This window comes from Chelonus insularis, unplaced genomic scaffold (genome assembly GCF_013357705.1).
Source record: "Chelonus insularis isolate UGA/USDA-ARS -01 unplaced genomic scaffold, ASM1335770v1 contig_352_pilon, whole genome shotgun sequence".
Classification (NCBI taxonomy): domain Eukaryota; kingdom Metazoa; phylum Arthropoda; class Insecta; order Hymenoptera; family Braconidae; genus Chelonus; species Chelonus insularis.
Window position 1 is genome coordinate 235,007 of NW_023276517.1, and position 23,755 is coordinate 258,761.

General features: G+C 30.0%; 3 protein-coding genes across 5 annotated transcripts; 1 reads left to right on the forward strand and 2 right to left on the reverse strand.

The window, feature by feature from the left end:
• Window positions 1–4,086: 4,086 nt before the first annotated feature.
• Atf-2 (Activating transcription factor-2) lies at window positions 4,087–21,203 on the reverse strand. Its single transcript, XM_035082853.1, has 10 exons — window positions 21,087–21,203; window positions 17,672–17,905; window positions 15,507–15,649; window positions 7,914–8,055; window positions 7,675–7,768; window positions 7,432–7,574; window positions 7,056–7,348; window positions 6,102–6,327; window positions 5,645–6,002; window positions 4,087–5,168 (listed from the first exon to the last, which is right to left on the reverse strand). Exons 4-10 carry the CDS (start codon window positions 7,962–7,964, stop codon window positions 4,747–4,749), a joined length of 1,587 nt encoding a protein of 528 aa, XP_034938744.1. The 5' UTR covers window positions 7,965–8,055; window positions 15,507–15,649; window positions 17,672–17,905; window positions 21,087–21,203; the 3' UTR covers window positions 4,087–4,746.
• Window positions 9,807–18,291, forward strand: LOC118066651 (serine proteinase stubble-like). Of its 3 annotated transcripts, XM_035082851.1 has the most exons (9): window positions 9,807–10,065; window positions 11,769–12,202; window positions 12,898–12,972; window positions 15,509–15,697; window positions 16,969–17,045; window positions 17,224–17,324; window positions 17,464–17,563; window positions 17,653–17,979; window positions 18,059–18,291. In XM_035082851.1, the coding sequence occupies exons 2-9, from the start codon at window positions 12,094–12,096 to the stop codon at window positions 18,212–18,214; spliced, it is 1,134 nt and encodes a 377-aa protein (XP_034938742.1). In that variant the 5' UTR covers window positions 9,807–10,065; window positions 11,769–12,093; the 3' UTR covers window positions 18,215–18,291. The 3 variants fall into 3 exon arrangements, with proteins under 3 accessions (XP_034938742.1, XP_034938743.1, XP_034938741.1); XM_035082852.1 differs by lacking the exons at window positions 9,807–10,065; window positions 11,769–12,202; window positions 12,898–12,972 and adding exons at window positions 14,384–15,214; window positions 16,264–16,608; XM_035082850.1 differs by lacking the exons at window positions 9,807–10,065; window positions 11,769–12,202; window positions 12,898–12,972 and adding an exon at window positions 14,384–15,214.
• LOC118066653 (alpha-(1,3)-fucosyltransferase C-like) lies at window positions 18,919–21,068 on the reverse strand. The gene is made up of 4 exons (XM_035082854.1): window positions 20,517–21,068; window positions 19,949–20,247; window positions 19,557–19,866; window positions 18,919–19,471 (listed from the first exon to the last, which is right to left on the reverse strand). The coding sequence occupies exons 1-4, from the start codon at window positions 20,619–20,621 to the stop codon at window positions 18,962–18,964; spliced, it is 1,224 nt and encodes a 407-aa protein (XP_034938745.1). The 5' UTR covers window positions 20,622–21,068; the 3' UTR covers window positions 18,919–18,961.
• Window positions 21,204–23,755: the final 2,552 nt, after the last annotated feature.

A 23,755-nucleotide genomic window follows, 5' to 3' on the forward strand; every position in this document is an offset into this window, starting at 1 on the left:
TTGGGAAAAAATCGAGAAAAAACATTCAAAGACAAGGCAAACGAATTCTTGCAACAGATAACGCTAATAAATTTCGCGATTCCATTTCCCGTTCACAAGAACATCGGGATGAAGAGCAAGGACCAATAAAAGTCTGCAGTTTTTTCTTCGATTAGCAAATCGTTTTTTTTTAATCTTTTTTTTTCTTTTAGTCTGCTCACTCGCATTGAATTTTCGCGCTTTAGCCTTACGAAGAGAACGAGTTCGTCGCCAATTTTATTATCTCTCTTGCTTCCCAATTGAATGTGTCACGAGACGATATCCCGGATCTTTTAGAGAGGAAAAAAATGGCTGAGAGAGATGAAGCCAAGGGAGGAAATGCCGACGTAGAGGCTACTGCTTGAAATTAAGCGAGCCGCGGGTTATCCCCATTTACTATAGAGAACACCATGGAGATTTAGAAGCTCTCGGAGGTTAACGGCAATTGCATGAGTGTTCGCACCACCCTCTTTCTTTTATGTATCTTTTTCTTCAAAAAAAAAAAAAAATTGTTTGTTAGAAATTGTTTCTGAAGAAGATTGAAGTTAAATCAACCTAAAGATATCATATATATATAAACTATCTTCAATGAAAAAATAACTTCATTTTTGTTAAATAATCTTTTTTTTATTATTTGTTGAATGCGTAGAAAAGGAAATATTTAAAATAAAATAACTAACCTTTCATGAACTCTTAATTGCATCCAGTAAAAAATGACTATTTTTAGGAAAGCTTTTACTTCATGCTGTGATGATTAAAGCTATTATTTCTTACGTTCTTCGAAACACTGAGAAGTGAAACAATTTTTCAAATGAATTTTCTTGATAAAATGACTTTAACAAAATATTTCTGATCAATATATCTTTGAGTAATGAAAAAAAAAAAAAATCTTTGATGTATTTATTAAATTAACATCTAAAAAGATTAATTCCATAACTGAATTATCAGTTTTTCTTCAAGAATAAAATTATTCTGTTGATTTGTTTCTTACAAAAAAATATTTTATAAAAAATGAAATGATTATTTAGTCTTTCAGATTTGTAGTTCATCCCTAAACCTTTTTTCGGATTTTATACTTTCTCTGTTTTATTATTATTTTTTTATTCTTTTCTCTCTATACTTAATCCTTAAATCTTATTGCGTGTTCTCTGCAAGCTCGTGAATGGTGCTTGTGACCTTGTCGTGCTTTACGCTCGTCAAAAACTTCCGGAATTACACGATTTGTCCATTGGCTATATGATACGTGTTCTCGTAATTCACTCGACGCCACTGCGTATCGCGTGGCCCAGAAATTGGGAAAAAGAGAGGAATAAAATATCAAGAGACAGATGATAAAGAAGGTCTTGAAGATGGCGCCGTCATCTAGATGTGAGGATTTTAGGCTTTTGGGTGTAGTGCTTTTGTGTGTGCAGTAGCCTCGTTCTACATGCAATCAGACATACGGGCTCAGTCTCCTCGACCTCGGCGTCAGTTATAGATCTCTATTCTGTCATTATATTACTTTATTCAGCTAAATAAATTCACTAAATCAAGTACAGAATAGAATCGTCAATAGTTGAACGCCTTCAAAGAACTAAATCGTGAGTCAGTTAATTCTTTCAAGTGAATTTTTTTAAATTCTTTGTCTTGTTCAAGAACTAATTTCTTTTGATTCATTTGTTCCTGACTCTATAATAATCTTAACCGACTTTGTATACGTGAATAAGGCCGTGATATGTGTTGGATATTGAAGGTCATTTGATTAAACAACTGAACAATTCTATGCCAAGTGCGAGAGAAAAACAAAACTGTAAAGAATAAAATTTAGTATAGACTGAAAAGACAACCTTGGCGTTTGCGCGAGTGCGGCACGTGACCGGTATATCCCCATGTTTGCCTCGTGGTCGGAAACGTGGTTTCGTAGGTTCATAATCTCGGGTACCTGCTCTCGTTATTCTTCTCACTGTGTAGATCGTCAAAATGGCTTCTCTCGCATCTGGACAGTAACAAAACTTTTTTATATATTCCATTCACTTACTGAATATTTCATATTGCAGAGGATGTTCATACTGTGGTTTCATCATTTAACAATTTTTCGTTTTTTTTCGTTCAGTTCCAAGTGATAAATTGCATATTTTAAGTGTATATAGACAAAGTGAATTTTTTATTTCATCGTTGAAGATATTTTTAGTTTTTTTTTGTTTGTAATATTGTGTGATACGTCATTAAACATCAAACTAAATGAGCAATTAATTGTTTTTAATTTTATTATTTTTTCTTGTTCTACTTATGTTCGATAAATTTGTTATCAATTTTTTGTAATTATATAGTTGCATTTATAATAATTTTAATGTAGTCATTAATTTCATTGTCATTGATTTCATCACCAAAAAAAAAATTTAAATTCAAAAAATTTATTGATTATCAGCAGAAAAAATGATCTGTGGTTCATTAAAAACAGTTTACTGTTGTAAATGAAGTCGTTCAAATGTTACGTGAGACATATATTAATTTTAAAATAGTTTAAAAAAATTTCTACACTTGTTATTCTTAAAAAAAATTAGTTGGAGATTGATTATAACAACTTGGGCGGTTATGCTCAAAGAGTCGAAAGACGTGAGCTGTAAAAATAGTTTAAAACGCGAAACAAATTTCTGAGAACTCTGATCGAGACGCCAATGCCATTTATCCTTATCGTAGTGTCTTATCGCCGCATAGGAAAACCGTTGTTGGCAATATTTGCTGACAAGAACGAAGCCGATAGTCTGCGATGGCCAGTATATATACTGTTGTTGATCTTCCACAATGATGACGGCGACAAACCAACCAGTATCACTCGATTTTTTCTAATACTTTTTTTATTCCAAAGACATGTTCTCTCAGAATTCGAAGGAATCTTATCTTGACTTCCTTACGAACGATTCTATGCTGTCTTCTGGCTTCTATTGTACTATTGATACATCAAAAGTCTCAATTTTCTGGGAAGAAAGAGTATAGTACGAGCATGGGATGAAGTAGAACGACAGCTGGTGGAAGATGAAAAAAAATAAATAATAAAATAGAGGAAAAAAGGACCTAATGTAACCGTTGGAATTTAACGTGCCTAAAGCCCCTTATCATTCTCTTGTCCGGTGTAAAATTTTACCACTACTGGACGGAGAACTGATAAGGGCCCGAGGGTTACAGACTCAACGAATAAATCATCTGGAATTTGACAAATATTTCAACATTCATTCATTCTTGTTTGTTAGTGGTACAGTGCTTACATTTTATTTTACCTTATGTTGTGTAATTTGTTTCCAAATGTCAAACTTCATTTTTTTTTAGGTCAATTGATGATTATTTCAGTAAATTTATAATACAATTAGAAGTTAAAAATATAAGTTCTGAAAACTCTTAGTCAATAGTAAAACATTTGAAGAAATATTCAGTAAATGTAATGTTCGTTTTCAGAAATAAATGTTTCTAATAAAACATATTTATATGAATTCTTAGTGTTAATGTAATTAGTACTTGATAGCTAGAATAAACAATCGCAAGTATTTCATAAAGTATCACGAACTAGTTTATTGTGGTAATACAGAGTAAACGAATACTTTCAGACATAAAATTTTATTTGAAACATTGTTCAGGCAAGAACTGGTTTATATAAAGTCCTAGTGTTTGTTAATTCAATAAAAACATTGTTATCATACTTCTAAATCAAATATTAGTCTATTATTTATTACAAAATATAATGATTTTGTTTTAAAAGTTTACAAACTAAACAAAAATTATATGAATTCTCATAGTAAAGATTGAATTTTTATCATATATAATATCGAAATATTTATAACAAAAGTAGGAACTTATATATTTATAACAATTTTAACAAATATCATCTAGTGATTAATGGATATTCCATTAAATTTTGTATATAAAGAAACTATCAAATTTTCTAACAAGGAATAGTTATATTGTTTTTAAGATTATGCAATAAATGATTTTGTTAAAAAATTAAAATTATTATAATTTATAAAAATAAAAAATAAATATATTTTTCAAAATATGTTATTATTCTATTTTTATAAGTAATATAACTGTGTTGTCATAATGATAAATATTACGATATAATTACTGTTACTGAATTATTTAAAGTTTTTTACAGAGAAATTAATATTAAACAGTCTTTGTCATACTCTTTTTCAAGGTAGTACTATTATTTTGAAATTTTTTTGAGTCTCTAGTCATTTGATTGAGTTTGCTATTTTCAATGCATATTTGTAAAAGTTATTGAATAACTTTATTAATGTAATCATATTGTGAATGACAAAATTCCTCTAATTATTGAGAACTAAATTTGCTATTTTTATTCTATAACTTTATTATCGGATTATTTTACCTCTAATATTTTTTAATATTAAATTAACAATTGATTCAATTTCAAATTCATCAATAAATAAAAATTTTTCAACCTTTTAAAAGAAATTTTTTAAACATTAACAGAACAATTTAAATGACTTAATTAGTAACAAAGAAGAGATCATTGAATATACAATTCACTTACAGCGTAATTCGATTCATGTCGAATTGAAATAAACACAGGCGTTAAATGCTAGTCATCATCAATTATGATGAATTTTATTTCATATATGTTCAAGCTATAAATCGCCAGCGATTTTCACTAATTATCGACATTGAATGACGATAGAGCATAAAAATATGATATTAAATTTTTTTATTGGAAAAAACATTTTAGAAATTGTTCCACTAAGTTCCAGTGCTTTTTGAAGCAACATTAATCAACTGTAAGCTTTGATCAACTTGAACTATTTGCCTGGAATTAATTACTTGCATTTTTTTCTGTGGAGAATTATGGACAATCAAGATTGGTTTCCCTCCACGCTTTTCATCGACAATATGACCTAGATCTAAAATTTTTAATGCACCACAAGAGTTCCCTACAATTGTCGTGACAACTGGTAGAGTTTTCTCATTAGTTTTAGGCAATAAAATTGATTGTTTTGATGTCGATATTAATTGTTGTTTTTTTACAGCTTTTGGGGACTCACTTGTAATTATCGCTCTTTTTATCCCATGCATTGTAAGATTGTCGGACTGTAAAGGAGCTGTTTGAACAAATTGCGACGATGGAAGAGGCATTACTTTAGAATCGAAAAGAATTCCATTGTCTATAAAATGAAAAAAAACTCGTTTTTTATCAACTGATTGGCAGCAACAATAATATTACTATAATAGTGACAATGAAAGGAAATACAATGAGTAATAAAAATAGATAACTATAAAAAAGTGGCCGAATGTATGAAGAATAATATAAATTAAATTGAGAAAATAATTGAAATAGTAATCAATAAAATAGTTTTTGAAGTAATAATAAGTTGAATTAATCAATATCAATGAAATTATTATAAACATCAATTTAAGATGTAGAATAAACAACCTAAAATAAATATAAGTTAAACAATAGTACGAAGAAATAGTATAGAGATAACCAAGTTTAAGAAAAATAAATAAAGCTAACAATAAATCAATAAAAATATATACTTCAATATAAGCAATGATAAAGAAATATATGCAAAAATTTTTGTACTCGATAGATAAAAAGAAATAATTGAATGAGAAATGAATAAAATATGAAATAACTTACCTTTTTCCATAGCTTTAGTGACTGGACAGTCTTTGTGAGCCAAGAGAAGCGTCTTAAGTCTAGTTACTTCAGATCTTAAAGTATTAACTTCTTCATGAAGCTTTGTATTAATCTCATTAGCTTCGTTCACTGATTTCTGAAGTTGGTTTATCCATTCTTTTCTTTTCGCTCTTGCGCGCATAGAGCTAGCACGATTTCGAGCTAAAATTTGTTGTTTCTTGTTTAAATCTATATAATTATCATTCTTTCTTTTCGCCTGTAACTCCACCGATTTCTTTGTAATACTGTTTTCGTTTTGTACTTTATTCTTATCTAATTCTGTATTCAATTCGTGTTTTACTAAAGTTTGCCTCAATTTCTGTAAAATAAATGAAGTTATGAATTTATGTATTTTTTAGTTTAATTTATCATCAATAGTTAAAAAATAAAATAATTTACTCATAAAAAATTAAATTACCATTTTTGCAAGAGAAAGCCGAGGAGAAGTAGCTTTTTTTATTGAAGAACTTTCATCAGTTTTTAATGGTAATGCAGCATTCAACACGATCGTTTGTGACTTTGATTGCTGCGATTGAGGACTTGTTATACTACTCGATGAATCCGGCATAGGTATTGCTGTGAGCTGCATTAATTTTCCATCTTGCGTTTTTAAAAGAAGTTGGACATCTTCACCGTTTATTGATCTACATAAAAAATTCAATATTTGCAATAATCGTTAACTCTATACCTATTTGTTATTCTAATAGTTCTAATTAACTAAATAAATTCATTTTAAACGACAATAACATTCAAGATGTAATCAACATCACAAATTCATATTAACGTATCTCAATTACTTTATAATTTTCAAGCAGCTATATACAAAGATTAAAAGCAATTGTTTCAAATGATTCATATTTAATAATCATTCAAAGATTACTATTGATATATAATAACTGACACTTGTGCATTTATTATCAATGTAAGCTTTAATTTAATTTATAGACATTATAAAGCTATTGTAATAATTTATGAATAAATAAAATTCTTAATATGATTTTAATTCTAATTTGTATTTTATTTCTAACAGATTTTAGTCTTAAGTCTCTTGAATTAATTAACATATGTTTTATTTATTTTTCAATTAAAATTAGAAGTGATAAATTGATATTTTATGTTACTTGTAATGAATGTCGTACTTAAATATATTAACTAATAAAGATTAAAGTTATTATCAATACATAAATTGCAATTGACTTTTTGTACTATTTTTGATTAGTAAAACACATTGTACTACTTAGTTGAAAAGTATTCACAGACACAATAATGAATTTTTAAGAATCATAAATTGAATAACAATTTTTTTATGAAGATAATAAGCCAATTGATAAAAAGCTGTTATGCGGATCTGATAAATATTCAAAGAACTTACAAGCTTGTTGGCGATGGTGAGGATACAGCTTGTGGAATAATTGAAGTGTCAGCCTCTTGTATCACAATGGTTTCTGTAGTTTTTTTAACTTTCTCGACCAACATTATATTTTTTGATTTCTCGCCATCAATCGATGTTATCTCATCCTCTTTTTCTTTCTTTACTGACAAACTTTCAGTAATGAGTGAGCTTGTGACATCAGCATTCACATGTGGAATTATTTTACTTGCAGAGTTATCTTCTATGTGAGGAAAAACATGTGGAGTGTGTAGAGTATCATCATTTATCCCAATCTGGAATAATATTTGAATAAATTATGTAAAAGAAAATAATAATAGTACCTGAGGATTTATGTAAATAAATGTAAGAAACACACTTCAGATTCTGGAAGAGCGCCAATTTTTCCTTCAACAGCTCTTCTGAATGTTTCCTCGAAAGGATTAACATTTTGGAGGTCTTGAAATAGTCCTACTTCCTCACAATTCCTGATAAAACGTGTTGGTGTTGGTGTTTGATCAGCTGAAAGAATAATTTCCAATTAAAAGAGTATTTAATCGATTGTAAATATCATTAAATAAATAAAAGAAGATCAATATTAAGTCATTAATTTATCAATTACCTATAAAAGCACCACTTTTACCGGCTGATCCAAGGTTTAATATCATATCGTGCTTTTTTTTATGAACTACCAAGTGATCTTCATTTGTAAAACTCTGGATCGTAAAATAGAATAATATTTATTTGGTCAATATCAACTTTTAATATAGGTTATGTGTGTAGGTACGTATGGATATATAAAAATGAACCTGATAGATATTCTAAAGATGTAAGATAATAAATTGATATTGAAATATTTACCATATTACATCCAGGAGATGAGCATGCAAAAGGTTTCTCAGAGTCACTCATTTTTTATAGTCAAAACAATCCGATTTAGCAATCAAAGTGACAGATGATTGTAACGTGTTGAGTCCAGCTCAAGTAACAACAGTTTTTTTATCTACTGAAACATTCCTTATCAATAACGTGGATTTTGACAAGTAATAGGATTCGTAGCTCCATCGCTTGGTATTTATCTGAAACAAATAGCCGAGTGGTATTTTTTAGCTCACATGATAACTTTTGGCGCATATTTTTAAAACCCACCAGCAAAATAACAATTTAACAATGTAAAAATAATACTCAACAATTATAAAAATTATTTTAATTAATCACAAACATTACTATAATTTTCTTTAATTAAGACTTTGCAGTCAAAGCCAAGAGTATTATTCTTCTCTCTTTTATTTTTTAAGAAAATATTGCTTAACTTGAGTTTATTATTTAACAAGTAGCTTGCACATAGAACAAACATTGTCAGTATATGCATAATTTAAAATAATTAATCAAAATTAATGTTAATTTTCATTAATTTAACCATAATTGTTAAATTTATTTCTTTAATATCATTGACATTATTATTTTATATGAATATATCAAACAAAGAAATCCAACTATTCCTTTCAAATAAAATAAAAGTGAACCATGATCTATCGTTAATCAACCATCTTTCTCCATCCAGCTTATGACATTCTAAGATGTAAGAACCATTCTTGGAGCTGGTCAGTAATATAAATACCCTCAGGCTAAGTTTCATCTCATTATACACATTACGAAATGTATTTTCACTGAAATTTTATAAAAAATATATTCCCAACATGAACAAAAAATAATGTACTAATGTACCTATGCATTGATGAATCATTGCTCCAATTTAATTGCTTCAATTCAAGATGACACTTGATATTTAGGACAAGGCCACCAAAAAAGACTTTCTCAGGTTTTTAATAACTTCTAAGAGAAATAAGGTCTCTTAATTGATGTAGTTGATTCACCTTGAAGACATCAATGCTTGACATTTTTCTCCAAGGAATGAAGTACATATGTGAAGAAAGTTTAAACATGACTTGGTACCATCATTAAAAAGCCTTTTTCAGCACTTTTAAAGTTACAGAAAGGTATGTTCATTGATGGATAAGCATCAAATTTTTTCCAAACCTTTTGAAAGAATTGCCAAATCTTTATAAACAATTTTATTTAATAGAAGCTATTTCAATAGCAATAATTGCAGAGTGATTTCAATAATTCGAATACGATTAGACAATTAATAATAATTACAAAATAAACCTTGAGTAATTAGCAAACTTCTTTTTCTAAGAGTTTCTATAATTTCAAAAGTAAGTATCAAGGACTACAAGTATTACAAGTCTCTTCACTTGTTGATAATTAACAAATAAATTAACGATCAAAGCTTCAATCTCCAAATTTGTAGAACGGAAAGAACAAAATATTCATGATAGAAAGTTATTTATTTCTTTCTCGATTAAGAGAATATTGAAATGAAACATTTGATAATAATATGCTATTTAATCGGAGAAAATGCAACTTAGCAAAATGACCTATAATAGAATATAAATTTCTACAAACATTTAATAGTAATTTCATATAATGATAAGTAATAAAGTATTACATGGGAATTGACACTAGAGAGTAAAAAAGAGGAAAGGAAAAAAATGAAAGTGGAATAAGACAAACGAACTGGAGAAAAGATTTCACTGACTTGTGAATTGCTTTAATACCCAGGTCCAAGATTGTAGAGAGTGCGGCAAAGAAAAGGAGGCTGGTCGTGTTGAACGAGAGAGCGAAGGGAGTGCGTTGGATGACGATGTTTCGGTTCCTCATCAGTAGTCAGCGGCGTCTCGTGCTGTCCTATTCCATGGGGCTCCCGATTCGTGCGCACTTCCAAAATCTTAGTCATTCCTAATCGATCTTGACGATCGTTAACAACTCTAATTATCGACTACTCCAAAAATCTGTGTTATTTTATTCATGTTTTAAATCTCTCACAAGTTTTTTCTATCACTACTGACCTAAATTTTCATACTTATTATTACTATCATTAATTAATTATTCAACTAATTGTCCAGTGATTTAGCATTATTGTCTGTTACAAAAGGAGTTGAAAGTGAAGGTAAGTTATGAACTAAATGACTGTAGTAACACTAAATTAATTCGTAACACATTCTTGGGTGGAAAGAGTTTTTTAATTATAATCCTGGGAACCCTTCATCACTTGACCTTTTATCTTTTGTCATGTGGATCGGTTAAATGTAGTCTCACGTTTTGTTTAGTGAATTCAAGATCTTTCAAGAGATTAGAAAACTGTCCTTGGCATTCAAATGATGTGAAAGAGTTCTCACACTTAAAAACTGTTTATCATTAAAATTAAATATATTTGTGTAAAAATGTTTATAACTGAATTTTTTCCATGGTTTCAATTTCATGGTTTGTTGTTAAGAGAGAACGTTGTTTTCACCTCTTTGTTTGTGGCATCAAGTAAAAGTTAAATTGTGCTTTCGTTTGCGTGAACGAGTGATGAATGAACGACAAAACACTTGGCTATAAAAGAAAGAGCTACAGACGATTGATCTTGAACGATATGACCGCTTGCTGCGGCGAAAGTGCCCTTGGACCTCTACTTGATAATATTCAAGTCCTCCTTTCTTTCTTACTTTCTTCTAATCTTCTCTCTTACTTCTTCCTTCCTTCCTGCCTCCTACTCACTCTCTTCATTTATTCATCATAAATTTGTGCTCTTTTAGTTTTTTTAATCTAATTTCATCGATGTTTTATTTCATTATTAAAATCGACATCGTTTTCTATTCTCTTTTTACCATCCGGTTATTACTTCTCTCTCCGCTCTCACATCTTGTCATTATTATTCATTAATTCATGAAGACAAAGTAAAAAATTGTCATATTTATAAATGAAATGATCGATCGTTTGATTGAATTCAAATAATGTTAATTTTTCATGATGAATCTCAAAATAATTTTTACTGATAAAATCTTTTGATATTAATTGGTGTTATCACGAATAAAAGAGTATAATTAATTGAAAAAAAATTAATTAAGAAAAAAATAGTTATGACAGTTGATGATGAATATTTTAATTCTTATTTTTGTTTAAAACTAACTTATTAATGCATTCTTGTTAACTAAAAAAAGCTTTCTAATGGAAATTATGAAGAAAATTATTTAATAATACTTATTAATTTCTGTAATAATAATTTAAAGTATTTATTTTTTAATGATTTTAATAAGCAAAAAAAATTAATCTTTTCCTTACATTTCGTTATTTTTGTGTTCATTTTTTTTCTCATCTATCAACAGGTGAACATCATTTTTTCTCTCAAATTACTCATAAAATTATTTTCAATTCTTAAAACAAACATTAGCACTTTTTTAAACATTTTTTCCAAGTCATATAAACAAATTAAGAATTGTACAAATTTACAACCCGTTCATTTAACAAATGAAACTTTTACTTTATTATCAGAATAATCTTCATTTTAATGAGCTAAAAAGCTATGAAAAAAAATGATAATGACGATAGTAATGATGATGGTGATGATGATGGAGTTGTCAAAATTTTCTCGCTTGTTAGACATAAACGAGCGGGCAAAGTTGAAAGCCTCAAATTGTCAGAGACTTTCACTAATGACTCGTACATGTTGACTAGCATAGCATCGATAAAGAAGTTGTATTCTTTACATCGTTATAAGTAACTTTACATGTAGAGCACACAAACCAATCACGTCTGATGGCTTAGTAAATGATGTTTTAGGTATTATGTATATACTATACATACACACAACCGTTCCACTTGTTTCAGTGGCCTGCTTTCTTGTCCTACTTCTGCTAAGGCCTGTACAATAGATCTATACATTGATATAAAACAGTCTGCCATCCACTTCGCACTTCCTCACCATCATCATCTTTCAATCCTGATGCAAATGGCAAATTGATTCGAATGATTTTGACAGCACATAAAAATGATTGCAGACAGAAATTTTAACAATTCAATTGACGTTGTTGGTGTTCATGATAATGGAAGAATAAAGTATTGAAGAAAATTATTAAAACAAAGGTGTTGAATATGGGAATATATTTTTTTTAGAAGAAAAAATCCTAAATGACGATACTGGAATTGTTTAGAGATGAAACCTATATTTTTACTTTGGATTATTGGAGTTTTTATTTTTTGCATACCGCTGAGTTGTTCTCTGCGATATGTTCGAAGAAATGACAAAATTTTATCCATTAAAGGTAAGCATTTTTTTTTTGGTTAAAATTTTTTAATTAATTATTATCAATGTTATTCATTATATGTTTCTAAATTCGAATTAATTATATATAAAAAAGGATGATAATAATAATAATAGAATATAAGATAAAAATGGTAATATTTTATTTTGCATTGATAATTAATTCAAATAATCAACGTTAAAAATGTTTTGATCCAAAAAAAAATTAGCATTCAAATTCATTAGTATGAAATGTTTATCACGATTTGAGTTGATTTGATGCAGTTTTTCAATTGAGTTTATAAAAAAATTAGATTAGTAAACAAGCAGTTTGAATTAAAAATAAAGTTTAAAAAAAATATATTCTAAATAATTTATAAGATAAAAACTGAAAATAGTTGTCAGTGACGTTGGTAGAAAGTTTGGAGTATTGAAAAAAAAAAATGAGAGCTATTGCAAAATCTTTATAACAGCAGATGCATATTTTTTTATGATAATTGCCCCATAATTTCAAGCAAATGAATCTCCAAAGTAGACCGTTTATCAATTTAAAAAACCATAAATAATAAAAATTTTTTATGCAATGTTTTACTGAACAATCGACTGCTTATATTGCCAGGCATAAAATCCTGGAAAATAGTCTAATTTTTTGATTCACTCTTCCAGAGTGTGGAAAAAAAAGCATAATTAAGTCACAATTAAAATAATATTTTCCAGAGGCTGAGGAGTTGAAGAATGAAGAAGTAAACGAGGTGACACAAGAGCAATCACGTTTCTTTGATGAATTAGGACGTAAGTATAGAATATTACAAGTTAATATTTAATTAGGAATTTATTGTATTACAATAAATAAGTATATCGCCCCTCCTCATTGGAAGTGAACCCGTTTCTCGAGTTTCACGAAGAGTGTCTCCTGGCTTTTCTTACTTCGTTCCAGCCGAGTCGACATTCGAGTCACACGATCTGAAAATCCTCCAAGCACTTTGCATGCTCTAAAGAAGACACATCGTGTTGTGGCCTACGGAAGCGACTTAAGAGTAAAGTAGTTGCGCGACGAATTCAGTGCGAACAAGTACTTGGCACGAAAGAGAAAGGCTTACAATGAGTAAGCATCCTTTTTTCATACGACAAAAGAGTTTCTTCTTTCGGAAACGACCGATGCCACCGGACTGAAACGTAGGTGACACGCGAGCTTATTTCAAGACTATTATTATTTATCATTAATATTTTTTTTTCATTTTATTTTTTTATATTCTTTACAAATAATTTCCTGTACAGCTTCATCAATATATCATTAAGAAATATGTCAAAATAAAAAAATTTTATTTGTAGAAAAGAAGACTTTCTAGGGTAAAGTAAAAAAGATTCAAAAGAGGAGAAAAAAATGTCTATATGCATTGATACTCCAATGATAATGCTTATTGAAAAGGATTATGCAGAGCCTCTGACCTTAAGAAGACAATAGAATCATCAGAATACACACAATTCACAAATAAACTTTTATCATCAGGCTTTCGTGTTATTTTATAAAAGAGACTTGGAAATTGAACAATTGATTCAACACTTATTCAAAGAAATGTTTTGTTCAAAAAACTATCTGAATCATGAATGTTTTTTGGTGCAAGATGATTGAAAAATAGATTAATTAGAAGAAAGAAAGAAAAATCTTTCTACATCAAAAATAAGAAAATTCATTGAATTATTTTTAATGAAGGTACAGTTGATTAGAATTATTAGTGATCGTTAAAACTTTTCAATTTTTTATGAAACATCATTAGTAAAGTAAAGTACTGTTATGAAAGTAATACATGTGTAATTTTTCGGAACGGAAAAGCCTTGAATGAGAACTTGAATTGTTTTGGATAGGTCAAATGGCTAATTAAAGTTCACATGCAAAGGTGGATAAGGAAAGAAAGGAGAAAGGAAAAGGCGAGGCCGTATGAGGACGACTAGTTTTTTGTATTCATAGATCAATGGAGGGAGGAAGCAAAGAAGAAGACTGGTAGGATGAAGTGCTTTGAAGCACCTCGGGAAAGCCAAAGCCGGTGAAAGCAAGCGACCAACGACACTCTCAAGCGCTCGATCGAAGCGTAACAGACGTCGCTTGGCACTTGGGCCCGTCGTCCACGTGCAGAATTTTCCATTTTATAATTTTCATTTGAACAATCAGTTTTATCGAGTCCTTGTAAAAAAGATTGCGTCTCAATCCATGTGGAAAATTGTTGAAAAAAATTTTTATTTCATGTTGTGGATTTATTCTAAACGATGACAAAATTAGTTCAATATTTGTGGAAAGATTGAAAGTATTTTTTAAAAACGAAATCGTGGATGATGCTGCCAAGATTGGGCCCAAGGAACCTCCTTCAAGGCAAGGTTGTTTATAATGCAGCCATTGTCATCCTGGTGCTTGGATTTTTAGTAGAGTCTCAAGGAAGAAATGTTTACGAATCAAGATTAAGTGATATTCAATCTCAAGGACAGTTTGGTTATTCGCGATGGACATTATCACAAGATAGATCAGTTCCAGTGGAAAGAAGACGTGCTAGTGTTGATAGAACATTTGTATTTACTGATAATGATGACTCCAAAAATCCTAAAGAAGTGGTTAGAAATCGGAGAATTGAAAAAAAAGAAATAAAAAATGCTCCAAGAAGTAATTTGTTTTCTACTAGATTATCAGAATATCCTGGTAATCAAGGAGCTCAAAGTAAAATGATTCAAGAAGAATATTCAGGCCTGGAACTAGATGACTTACAAGATTTTGATCATGAAACTGAGGAAGGAGATGCTACTAATGAATTGGAAAAATTTCTAGACGAATTGAGATTACGAGGAATAACAGGAGAGTATCAGGATGATGCTAAAAATAACGGAAGTCGCGGCAGAAAAGGAAGAAGACGTAAATTAAATAGTCATGAACAGGGAATATTGTTGGTTGAGACATTAAAGAAGAAAAAAAATTATACCTTCGAAGATCATCGAGGACACACTGCTGTACATCTTAATAATGGAATAATGGACATGCTTGGCAGAAGTATGTCCTTTGTATAAGACTGAACTAATAAAGATGATGATAATGATAATAATAATAGTAGTAGAAATAATGTAATAAGCATCATGGTAATGATGACGAATAACGTTTGTGGTCGCGGACGGTTACCAATGGAATTGTTACACTTGGTGACAACCGAGTCAACAAGGATATCCGTGTATTACGTCGTGCTAAACCTACTTTATGTTTAAATATATTTTTAAAAACAATAATTAGTAGTGCGGTAATGTAATTATAGGCGAGATAATTAATGTGGTTTTTATTTTTAACTTACAGTGATTCCCCAAACGTGCAAATATAAAGGAGCTAAATTTGAATGTGGGCTGAGTATCAGCTGCGTTCTAGGGGGTGGAAGACCGGTAGATTTGTGCTCTGGCGGCTTAATCTGGAGTTGCTGTGTTGATGATGATGATATTCCTGAAAAAGAGCCAGAAAGACCTACTGTTGGATTATTACAAAATGCTAGTGAGTATGAAGAACTTATTTTTCACTGAATTTTTCAATTCATAACGGAATGAAATTCGTGGTGTTGATATTTTTTAAAAAAATGTTACCATCATAATAAATCATCATCATAATGAAATCGCAAATATTTATGTAATTGATGAAGTAATATCATTGTTATGGCAATGATATGAAGAACCTAGTAAAATCAGTAGAATAATTAAATCAATTCATTAATTTCACGACAATGGAATAATTAGCGTAATAACTCAAAGAGACAATTAACAACGTAATGATATAGTTTTTAACAAGGCATTAAAAAATTTGGAGGAAAAATAAACAATTAACTGATCTAAAAGAATGCAAAGTGACGGAACTTCTAGAGTATATCGGACGGCAATTTTCCGGTTACCTGCTTGCTTTGTTCTTAAAATTACAAGCAAGCAAGGAATCTTCCAGAAACAATATACTTACATCAAGTATACAATTAAAGTTTAAACCAAACAGTAACAGACAGACTGACCGTAAATCAAGATAAGAAACAAACAGTTAAGTGAACAGCTGAATTTGAGATAGATAAATTTTAGCATTTTCATTGAACTTGGGCAACTCACGACCTTATCTGGAAGATGACATAAAAATCTATGGAAGTGGATTAGCAAGACCTCAGCGGCCAAATATACCACACCATCAGCATCACACGATAAATCAAGATGAAGAAGCCAATAACGGACTTTATGAACCAACTTACTCAGCTTGGGAGCAAGATCGTCCGAATGATTTAACTTATGATCGACCCAGCTACCTCAATCAACCAGAGACCGGTTATCCAAGTAATTATTATCCTGATGAGTACGAAACAAGCCGTCCGCCTATTATCGGAAGTGCTGGAGATTATCCGACTTATGCACAGGATCACTCCAAGTACCGTGGTAATCAACAAATCACGTGTACAAGTATCCAATTATCCATGGATAAAACCAGCACAAAGCACAATCTATTTTCTAATTCTTTTTTTTTACATAACTGTCGCTCTATTTCACTCGCATTTCTATTCACCTTCTCTCAATGATGACGTGCTTCTTCACAGGAAGTAGATCTGCATGATAAGAAACCTGAAAGACAAACTGGAACCTGTGGTTCGATCCCACAACACCTGGCATTCACCTATTTCTATCATTTTATTTTTATTTATCAATAAATCAACGGCATTTCTTTATAAAACTGAGCTAAAATTTTTTTTGGATAAATTCGTGGATATTAGATCTAATAATAGTGTCTTTGATTCACAGGTTGCGGTGAACTCTACACTAGAAGTAATAGAATCGTGGGTGGACATAGTTCGAGCTTCGGCAGTCATCCATGGCAGGTGAGAGTCTTTGATACGCTCCAAACGATGCTATTGTCCATGTCTTTTCGCTGGAATTATTCTAGTTGATTTTAAAATTTTTTATACCCAACGCTCTCTCTTATTTATCATTTTTTCTCTTATATTTACTTTTTAGAAAGCCAAAATATCAATATTAATAGTCATGTTTTACTAATAGGCCGCGATAATAAAATCCGGATTTTTATCCAAAAAACTTTCATGTGGTGGAGCTCTATTGAATAATAGATGGGTTGTTACTGCTGCTCACTGCGTTGCAACGTAAGTATTTTTTCTTTTTTTCTACCAGCTAATTGTTACTAAAATTCCAATTATGGAGTTTTGCGTTCTCATAATTGCTATTAATTAACTGATTCCTCGATTGATGTTGATGATAATAATGGTGTTGATTTTATTGAAGGACACCAAATAATAATCTCAAAGTAAGACTGGGTGAATGGGATGTAAGAGATAAAAATGAGAAACATCTTCATGAAGAATTCAATATAGAGAGAAAAGAGGTAAATTGAAAAATCTAAATACCTTGATAAAGTAGGTACTCATAGGTAAACTTCTGTTTCATTTTACTCATAAATAATATAATTGATAGGTTCATCCTCAGTACTCACCAACAGACTTCCGAAACGATGTAGCATTGGTAAAACTTTCACGAACTGTTGCTTTCAAACAACACATAGTTCCAGTTTGTTTGCCAGCCAGAAATCTCAAAATCTCTGGGCGAACAGCAACTGTTGCTGGATGGGGCAGAACGAGACATGGCCAAAGCTCTGCGCCTACAGTTCTTCAAGAGGTTGATGTTGAAGTTATTCCCAATGAAAGGTGTCAGAGGTGGTTTAGGGCTGCTGGAAGAAGAGAAACAATTCATGATGTCTTTCTCTGTGCTGGTTATAAAGAAGGAGGTAGAGACTCTTGCCAAGTAAGTTTATCTTATGAGAAAAATTTTATTATAAAATCAAAGATTCATGGCAATATTGTAAATGAAATTTTTTATTTAGGGAGATTCTGGGGGACCTCTCACGATATCTGTGGAAGGAAGACACGTTTTAATAGGTTTAGTATCTTGGGGAATCGGTTGTGGTAGAGAACATCTTCCGGGAGTTTATACGAATATTCAAAAATTCGTACCATGGATAGACAAAGTGATGAGTTGAGATTAAAATTAAGAAAGCTATATTTGCTATCGCCTGCCAATTTACCAAAGTCTCACCTCGTTTTTCTGATCATTAGATCATTTATCATGTAGATATATTTATAATATTGTATAATATATGATAATAATAATTATTAATTATATACCATTTTACGTCCATATTTTTTTAAATTCCATGTTTATTTAATATTCTTATTCGTAGAAATTGTGTCAAATTAAGTTAAATTTGTTAAACAATTATTAAAATTAAATTAAATCCTGTTTTAGTAAATTTATTTTTTTTTAATTTATTTTTGGTGAGCAGCAAATATCTTTTTCCAATAAATTATAATATCTATAAAGTAGTTTTAAAACATTTCCCAGAAAATCTTCAGTATGAATGATATAAAAAATGTACAATTTAATTTTCTTCTCTGAAGTTACAATTTATTGCTGTTGTTTCTAATGTATTTTCTCTTGCTATAAGTCATCATAAGTCTTCATTATGTGTCTACTTTATCATTGGTTTTATCACTATACACATAGAGGAAAATAATATTATGCGAAGATAGATATAGAAAGCATATAAACTTTGAAAGAAATAAAATAAATTACGATCTAATATTAACTAAAATCAAATAAATAAGACTGTAATGATTTCTAATGAAATTTATTTTTTTAACTTTTTATCAAAATACAAAAAATATTTATTTTTTATCTAGTGAGGTAAAAGTTGTACAATATTGATGCACGATAATAAAGAATAATTTCAGTAATTATTGATTTCAGTCAAATACTCATTTCCAATAAAATTTGTTATATTTCCATTGATACATTCACCGGAGTTATAATACTTTTCAAAATCATCGACACTCTTTCTTGGCATACTTATGTCATGGAGTATTTCACAAAGATCACAAAGCGCTTTTTCACGTGTGTCTTCGATAGTATAAAATTTTTTCCACCAAAAATATGATGCATATTCAACTTCATTTTTCGAAAGCTTTAACATAAATTTCGCCAGTTCTCTAACATTATTAAAATCTTTTATATTGATGTACGAGTGTGGTGGTGCAAATTTAGAGTATTCTGCACCACCGTAAACTACAGGTATGACATATTTTTGCATTGGAAAAAAAAACTTTTCCGTGACATAGTCGTTGCATAAAGTATTTTCGAATGATAAATAAAAAAAATAGTCTTTTTCTAGTAGGTCATAACATTTGTCAGGATTATTTTTATCACAATGCATGTCACCGCATTTTCCATACACATCAACCTAAAAAAAAATTATTTAAATAATTTACTATTTGCTTTTATCCTTTAAAAAACAGAATAGTAAGTATTGATTTTTTAACGATTACCTCAAAATATTTTTGCAGTTCCCTAACTAAAACTTCTCGTTGAGAATTAGTTTTACAATGAGATACAAACCAAGCAGCTATTTTTGATTTTCCCATAATAATAAGCATTTCTTTTTCAGTTGGAACATATAATTTTTTTCTTCTTTTCCATTTAACTATTTCATTCCTCCGACTAGGAGGAGCTATTAATTTTTTTGTTCCTATATCTCTGATTTGTCCGTACGGTCTTCTTATATCTGAATCTAATCTGTATGACATCGTCCAATTATAATAACCAGGATGCATAACAAATTGAAAGTCATTAATTGGCCTAAAACAAATATAGCGGTTATTCTACATTGTAGGAAAGTAATTATTAGATAATGTAAATAAATAATTTCATTAAAACATACCTAGACAATGGAGATTCCCATGAGAAAAAAATATACCGTTGATCATGAGTTCTAAAATTTGGTAAATCATCAAGATGCATTTCAATTCCATGAAATAAAATGGCATCAAAATCATGAATCGAAGTTAATAACTTTCTATTCGGTGTTGCATAACAATAGGAAACTGGACAATTTTTGAAAATATCTCCAATTCCAAGCATAAAATCTGTATGTTTTTCTGCATACATAGTATTCCAATATAGAATAGTTTTGACTTTTTTGTAGTGTACTGGGGCATGACGCCATCGTTTCTGAACCACCTGTTTAATCAGAGTTCATTTTATTACTATTGCTAAAAGCCTTTGTTTGATAAATTTAATTATTAATAAAATAAGAAACAAATAATAAGTGCTGACGATAGCAATCTAGAGATAAGGAACTAATAATAGTTTGAATCAATTGATTGAATTGTATCTAAAAATAAAACAAATAAGTCTGAGAATTTGATGGTTGATAATTTTAGATATTTGATTAAGCTAACATGCAATTAGGTAAGATTATACTCAAGAAAAAATACAAGTAATACTACCTGATATATTGATTCACTCTCTACGACCGGCTTCCATGCATAAATCAAGATCAAAATAATCGTTATGCCAATAAGTGTATCTAAACACCACCACTCTTTTCTCATCTCTTCAATCAAATGTCATCTACGCTCTACTAATTTTGTAATTTCACTAATTCTTGAAGACTGAATTTTCTTTTCGCCTCTATCACACTCCAGGGAATGTAAAACAATGAGCATATGTGTGATTGATTGTGTTAACGATTGCAATACAATTCCGATGTACATCACCAGTTGAATATGTGCAATAATCTACATCTATATGTAACCAATGAAGTTTTCTTCATACTTTGATTTATAAATATTTTACTTATCAGAATAAACTAAATTTTACAAGCAATATCCGTCTTTCAATTTCGATAATCGTAAAATAAAATACATAATAATCAGAATATAATATATCAAAGTGAACGTGTGTCATGCAAAGCAATAATAATTTTGATAAAAATCAAGGAAGTTAAAATTTAATGTCAATTGAATCTTAAAAATATTTAAAATAATAATACTCATGCTTTATCCAATATCACTTACTATACTTTTCCATTCTCCTTTCTTACTAAAGTTTTCAATTAATTTAGGAAGTATTGCTTACAGCTGCTTGTACAATCATGAAACTACTAACAATTCACTGAACATGAGGGATTGAACGGTAGCAGTTTACACATGTTCGACTTTTATCAGAAGATTAAACTATCAATAATTCCAGAGTCCTACTTTATCATTATATAATATACACATAATTATTACATTATCAACAGTCAATAAAACATTGTTCTATTTTATTCTCAATTTTTGGTTTTTTAAATAATTGACATATTTCCAAAAACACTAAATTAAATCTTAATTTTAATTAATGAGTAGTAAAAAATAACCAACATTATTCCAAAAAAAAATTTATTGTATTATAAAGTTGCCTGTATTTTCCTTTCATCTATTCAGACTATTCATATGACGGTCTAAACTAGGAATGTATAAGTTGAAATTATGAATTACATTGAAAATGTTAATTTTTTGCAACTATATTAATTTTTTATGATTATTAATAATAAATGTGTGAGTATTAATATATTTTTTTGTTCTTCCTACTCACTAGGTTTTTTAACTAGACTTAATTTCATCCATATTATCCTAAGTTAACTTTTCTGGTATCAATTTTATAACGTTGTTATTTAATTAATAATAAAAAATTATAGGATAACAAAAAATCAATAAAAACATTAACAATAAAAATTACAATATTAATAAAAAAGTAAAAACAAATAAATGAGGGAAATAAAGAATCCAATAAAGTTAAACCCCTGAAATCTAGAGAAAAGCGAATGACAGTCGTGGCGAGATAAACGTCGAGTAAAATGGTGCCGCATTATTGGGAGGGTGACAGAAGAGTAAGTCGCTAATTAGAGCCAGATTAAACGCTTGTCCTGGGAGCCATTTTCCTTGCCTCTTTAGTCACCCTCCTCTCCTAGTATCTCTGGCAACCACCACCTCCTCTATTTCATCGTGGAAGAGAGTGCGCGGACTTCTCCATAGGTACTCTCTGAAATATATCTGGATACTACTGCACCAAATGCTGAGGTCTCTTTGAATCCAACGCGGGTACGAAGGGGATATCATTCAGAACGAAAGTGGGGAGAGATCGTAAGGGGTTAGAAAGAGAGAGAGAGAGAAAAGCAAAGGGAGGGCTTAATGAAAAGTGTTTGCCCCGTAAAAGTTAAGATTAATTGGCGCTCGGGGGGTGGTTACCGCGGTAATCAGCCCGTTACAGTGGTTTTCAACCTTTACTCAACTTCTTCACGTTTAAAAATTTTTTATTCATCTTTAGGAAGTTTTTAAACAATTATTAGCAATCTAAAAAATTTTATTTCTCTTACAAAAATCATTTTTTTTCTTGACATTTTTTTTAATCAGTCATTTAATCTCTCTAGAGTGACAAATAGTAGAAATAGAGTAAAGACATGATCGTAATGATACTTTCTGGCGAAGAAAGGATGAAATAAAGAATATAAAGATGTTAAAGGTTGAGAACTGCTGGAACGAGAGGTTAATTTGGCGACACCTAGTTTCATTAACAACGCCATTAAAAGTAATGGCTGGCTTGGGGTGGAGAGAGAGTGGCTGTAGAATGTGTGAGAGAGAGAAAAAGAAAGAGAGTATGAGCTGCGGCAGAACGAGCGACCTCGTATAGGGGAGCTGGGAGATTCTAATTACGGAGGAGGACCTTGATGGTGAATTGCTGGGTTGCTTGATGCTACCTCTCATTCTTACGCTCTCTTTCCTTCTCCAATGTATACTGACGTTTTACTCACAGTCACTATGCCTATAACTACCGTACTCTGGCAACTAAAGCATCTCCGGATATCTGGGCTCGATGGAAATGCGCACTGGGAGAAATTCAAAGATAGAGAGACAGTGAAATGAGATAGAGAGGTATGAGAAACGTCGTCATATCTCATATCCAAGTTAAGCGACATAATTGCTCTCGCGGGTGAGACTTGGAACTCATGGCTAATTTATTTGCAACGATGCATCAGAGACAAGAGAGAAAGGAGAAACTGAATGTTCGATTCTGCTGAGTAGTATGTATTCAACTCAGCAATCCCAGTTGTAATAACAAGCTTAATATTTTATTTTCGTTATTAAATTACTTTGATAAAAATAATACATTTATATTCTTTTTTTCCTTCCTCCCTTTCTCATTAATTATTCATTATTTTTGTTGAATTAATTGACAATACTTGTACAATCTGCGTGAATTATTTATGTAAACAAATTATAATGTTACATTATTTTTTATTTATTAATTAATTAGCTTCTGTTGAATTCGTTTGGTAAAAGGTCTATACTCGGAAATTCAAATTTTCATGATGACATGAATTATAATTAATTTTAGATAATTATTAATATTTCTTTTATTATTTAATTTAATCATCGTGATGATGAATCATATTATTATATATATATTGTTGTTGATTTTGTTGAAAATGATACCTAGAAATACTGAATATTTTATCGGATGTCAAACAAAAAACCTTGAAAATATTTTCTTTTGCATTTTATTTGACAAAAAAATTCAAATGAATGACAAATATTGTTTTAAAGAGCCAGAGAAACAGTTTTCAGGTAACAGAAAATGTTTTTCAGCTTCAAAATCAGAATTAACTGTAAAAAAATCGGGTATTATGTAACACTATGTAAAAGTG

What these genes read in the sequence shown, in the direction of transcription:
- LOC118066651 (XM_035082852.1), top strand. Translation starts at nt 14,509, where the DNA reads ATGATGCTGCCAAGATTGGGCCCAAGGAACCTCCTTCAAGGCAAGGTT. An exon ending in AATGGACATGCTTGGCAGAA is followed by an intron (nt 15,215 to 15,508) that starts GTATGTCCTTTG and finishes TTTAACTTACAG; the next exon opens with TGATTCCCCAAACGTGCAAA. An exon ending in GGATCACTCCAAGTACCGTG is followed by an intron (nt 16,609 to 16,968) that starts GTAATCAACAAA and finishes TTTGATTCACAG; the next exon opens with GTTGCGGTGAACTCTACACT.
- Atf-2 (XM_035082853.1), bottom strand. Translation starts at nt 7,964, where the DNA reads ATGAGTGACTCTGAGAAACCTTTTGCATGCTCATCTCCTGGATGTAAT. An exon ending in TAAAAGTGGTGCTTTTATAG is followed by an intron (nt 7,575 to 7,674) that starts GTAATTGATAAA and finishes TTATTCTTTCAG; the next exon opens with CTGATCAAACACCAACACCA. An exon ending in CACTAAAGCTATGGAAAAAG is followed by an intron (nt 5,169 to 5,644) that starts GTAAGTTATTTC and finishes TTCATTTTATAG; the next exon opens with ACAATGGAATTCTTTTCGAT.
- LOC118066653 (XM_035082854.1), bottom strand. Translation starts at nt 20,621, where the DNA reads ATGAGAAAAGAGTGGTGGTGTTTAGATACACTTATTGGCATAACGATT. An exon ending in TGGGAATCTCCATTGTCTAG is followed by an intron (nt 19,867 to 19,948) that starts GTATGTTTTAAT and finishes TATTTGTTTTAG; the next exon opens with GCCAATTAATGACTTTCAAT. An exon ending in AACTGCAAAAATATTTTGAG is followed by an intron (nt 19,472 to 19,556) that starts GTAATCGTTAAA and finishes ATTTTTTTTTAG; the next exon opens with GTTGATGTGTATGGAAAATG.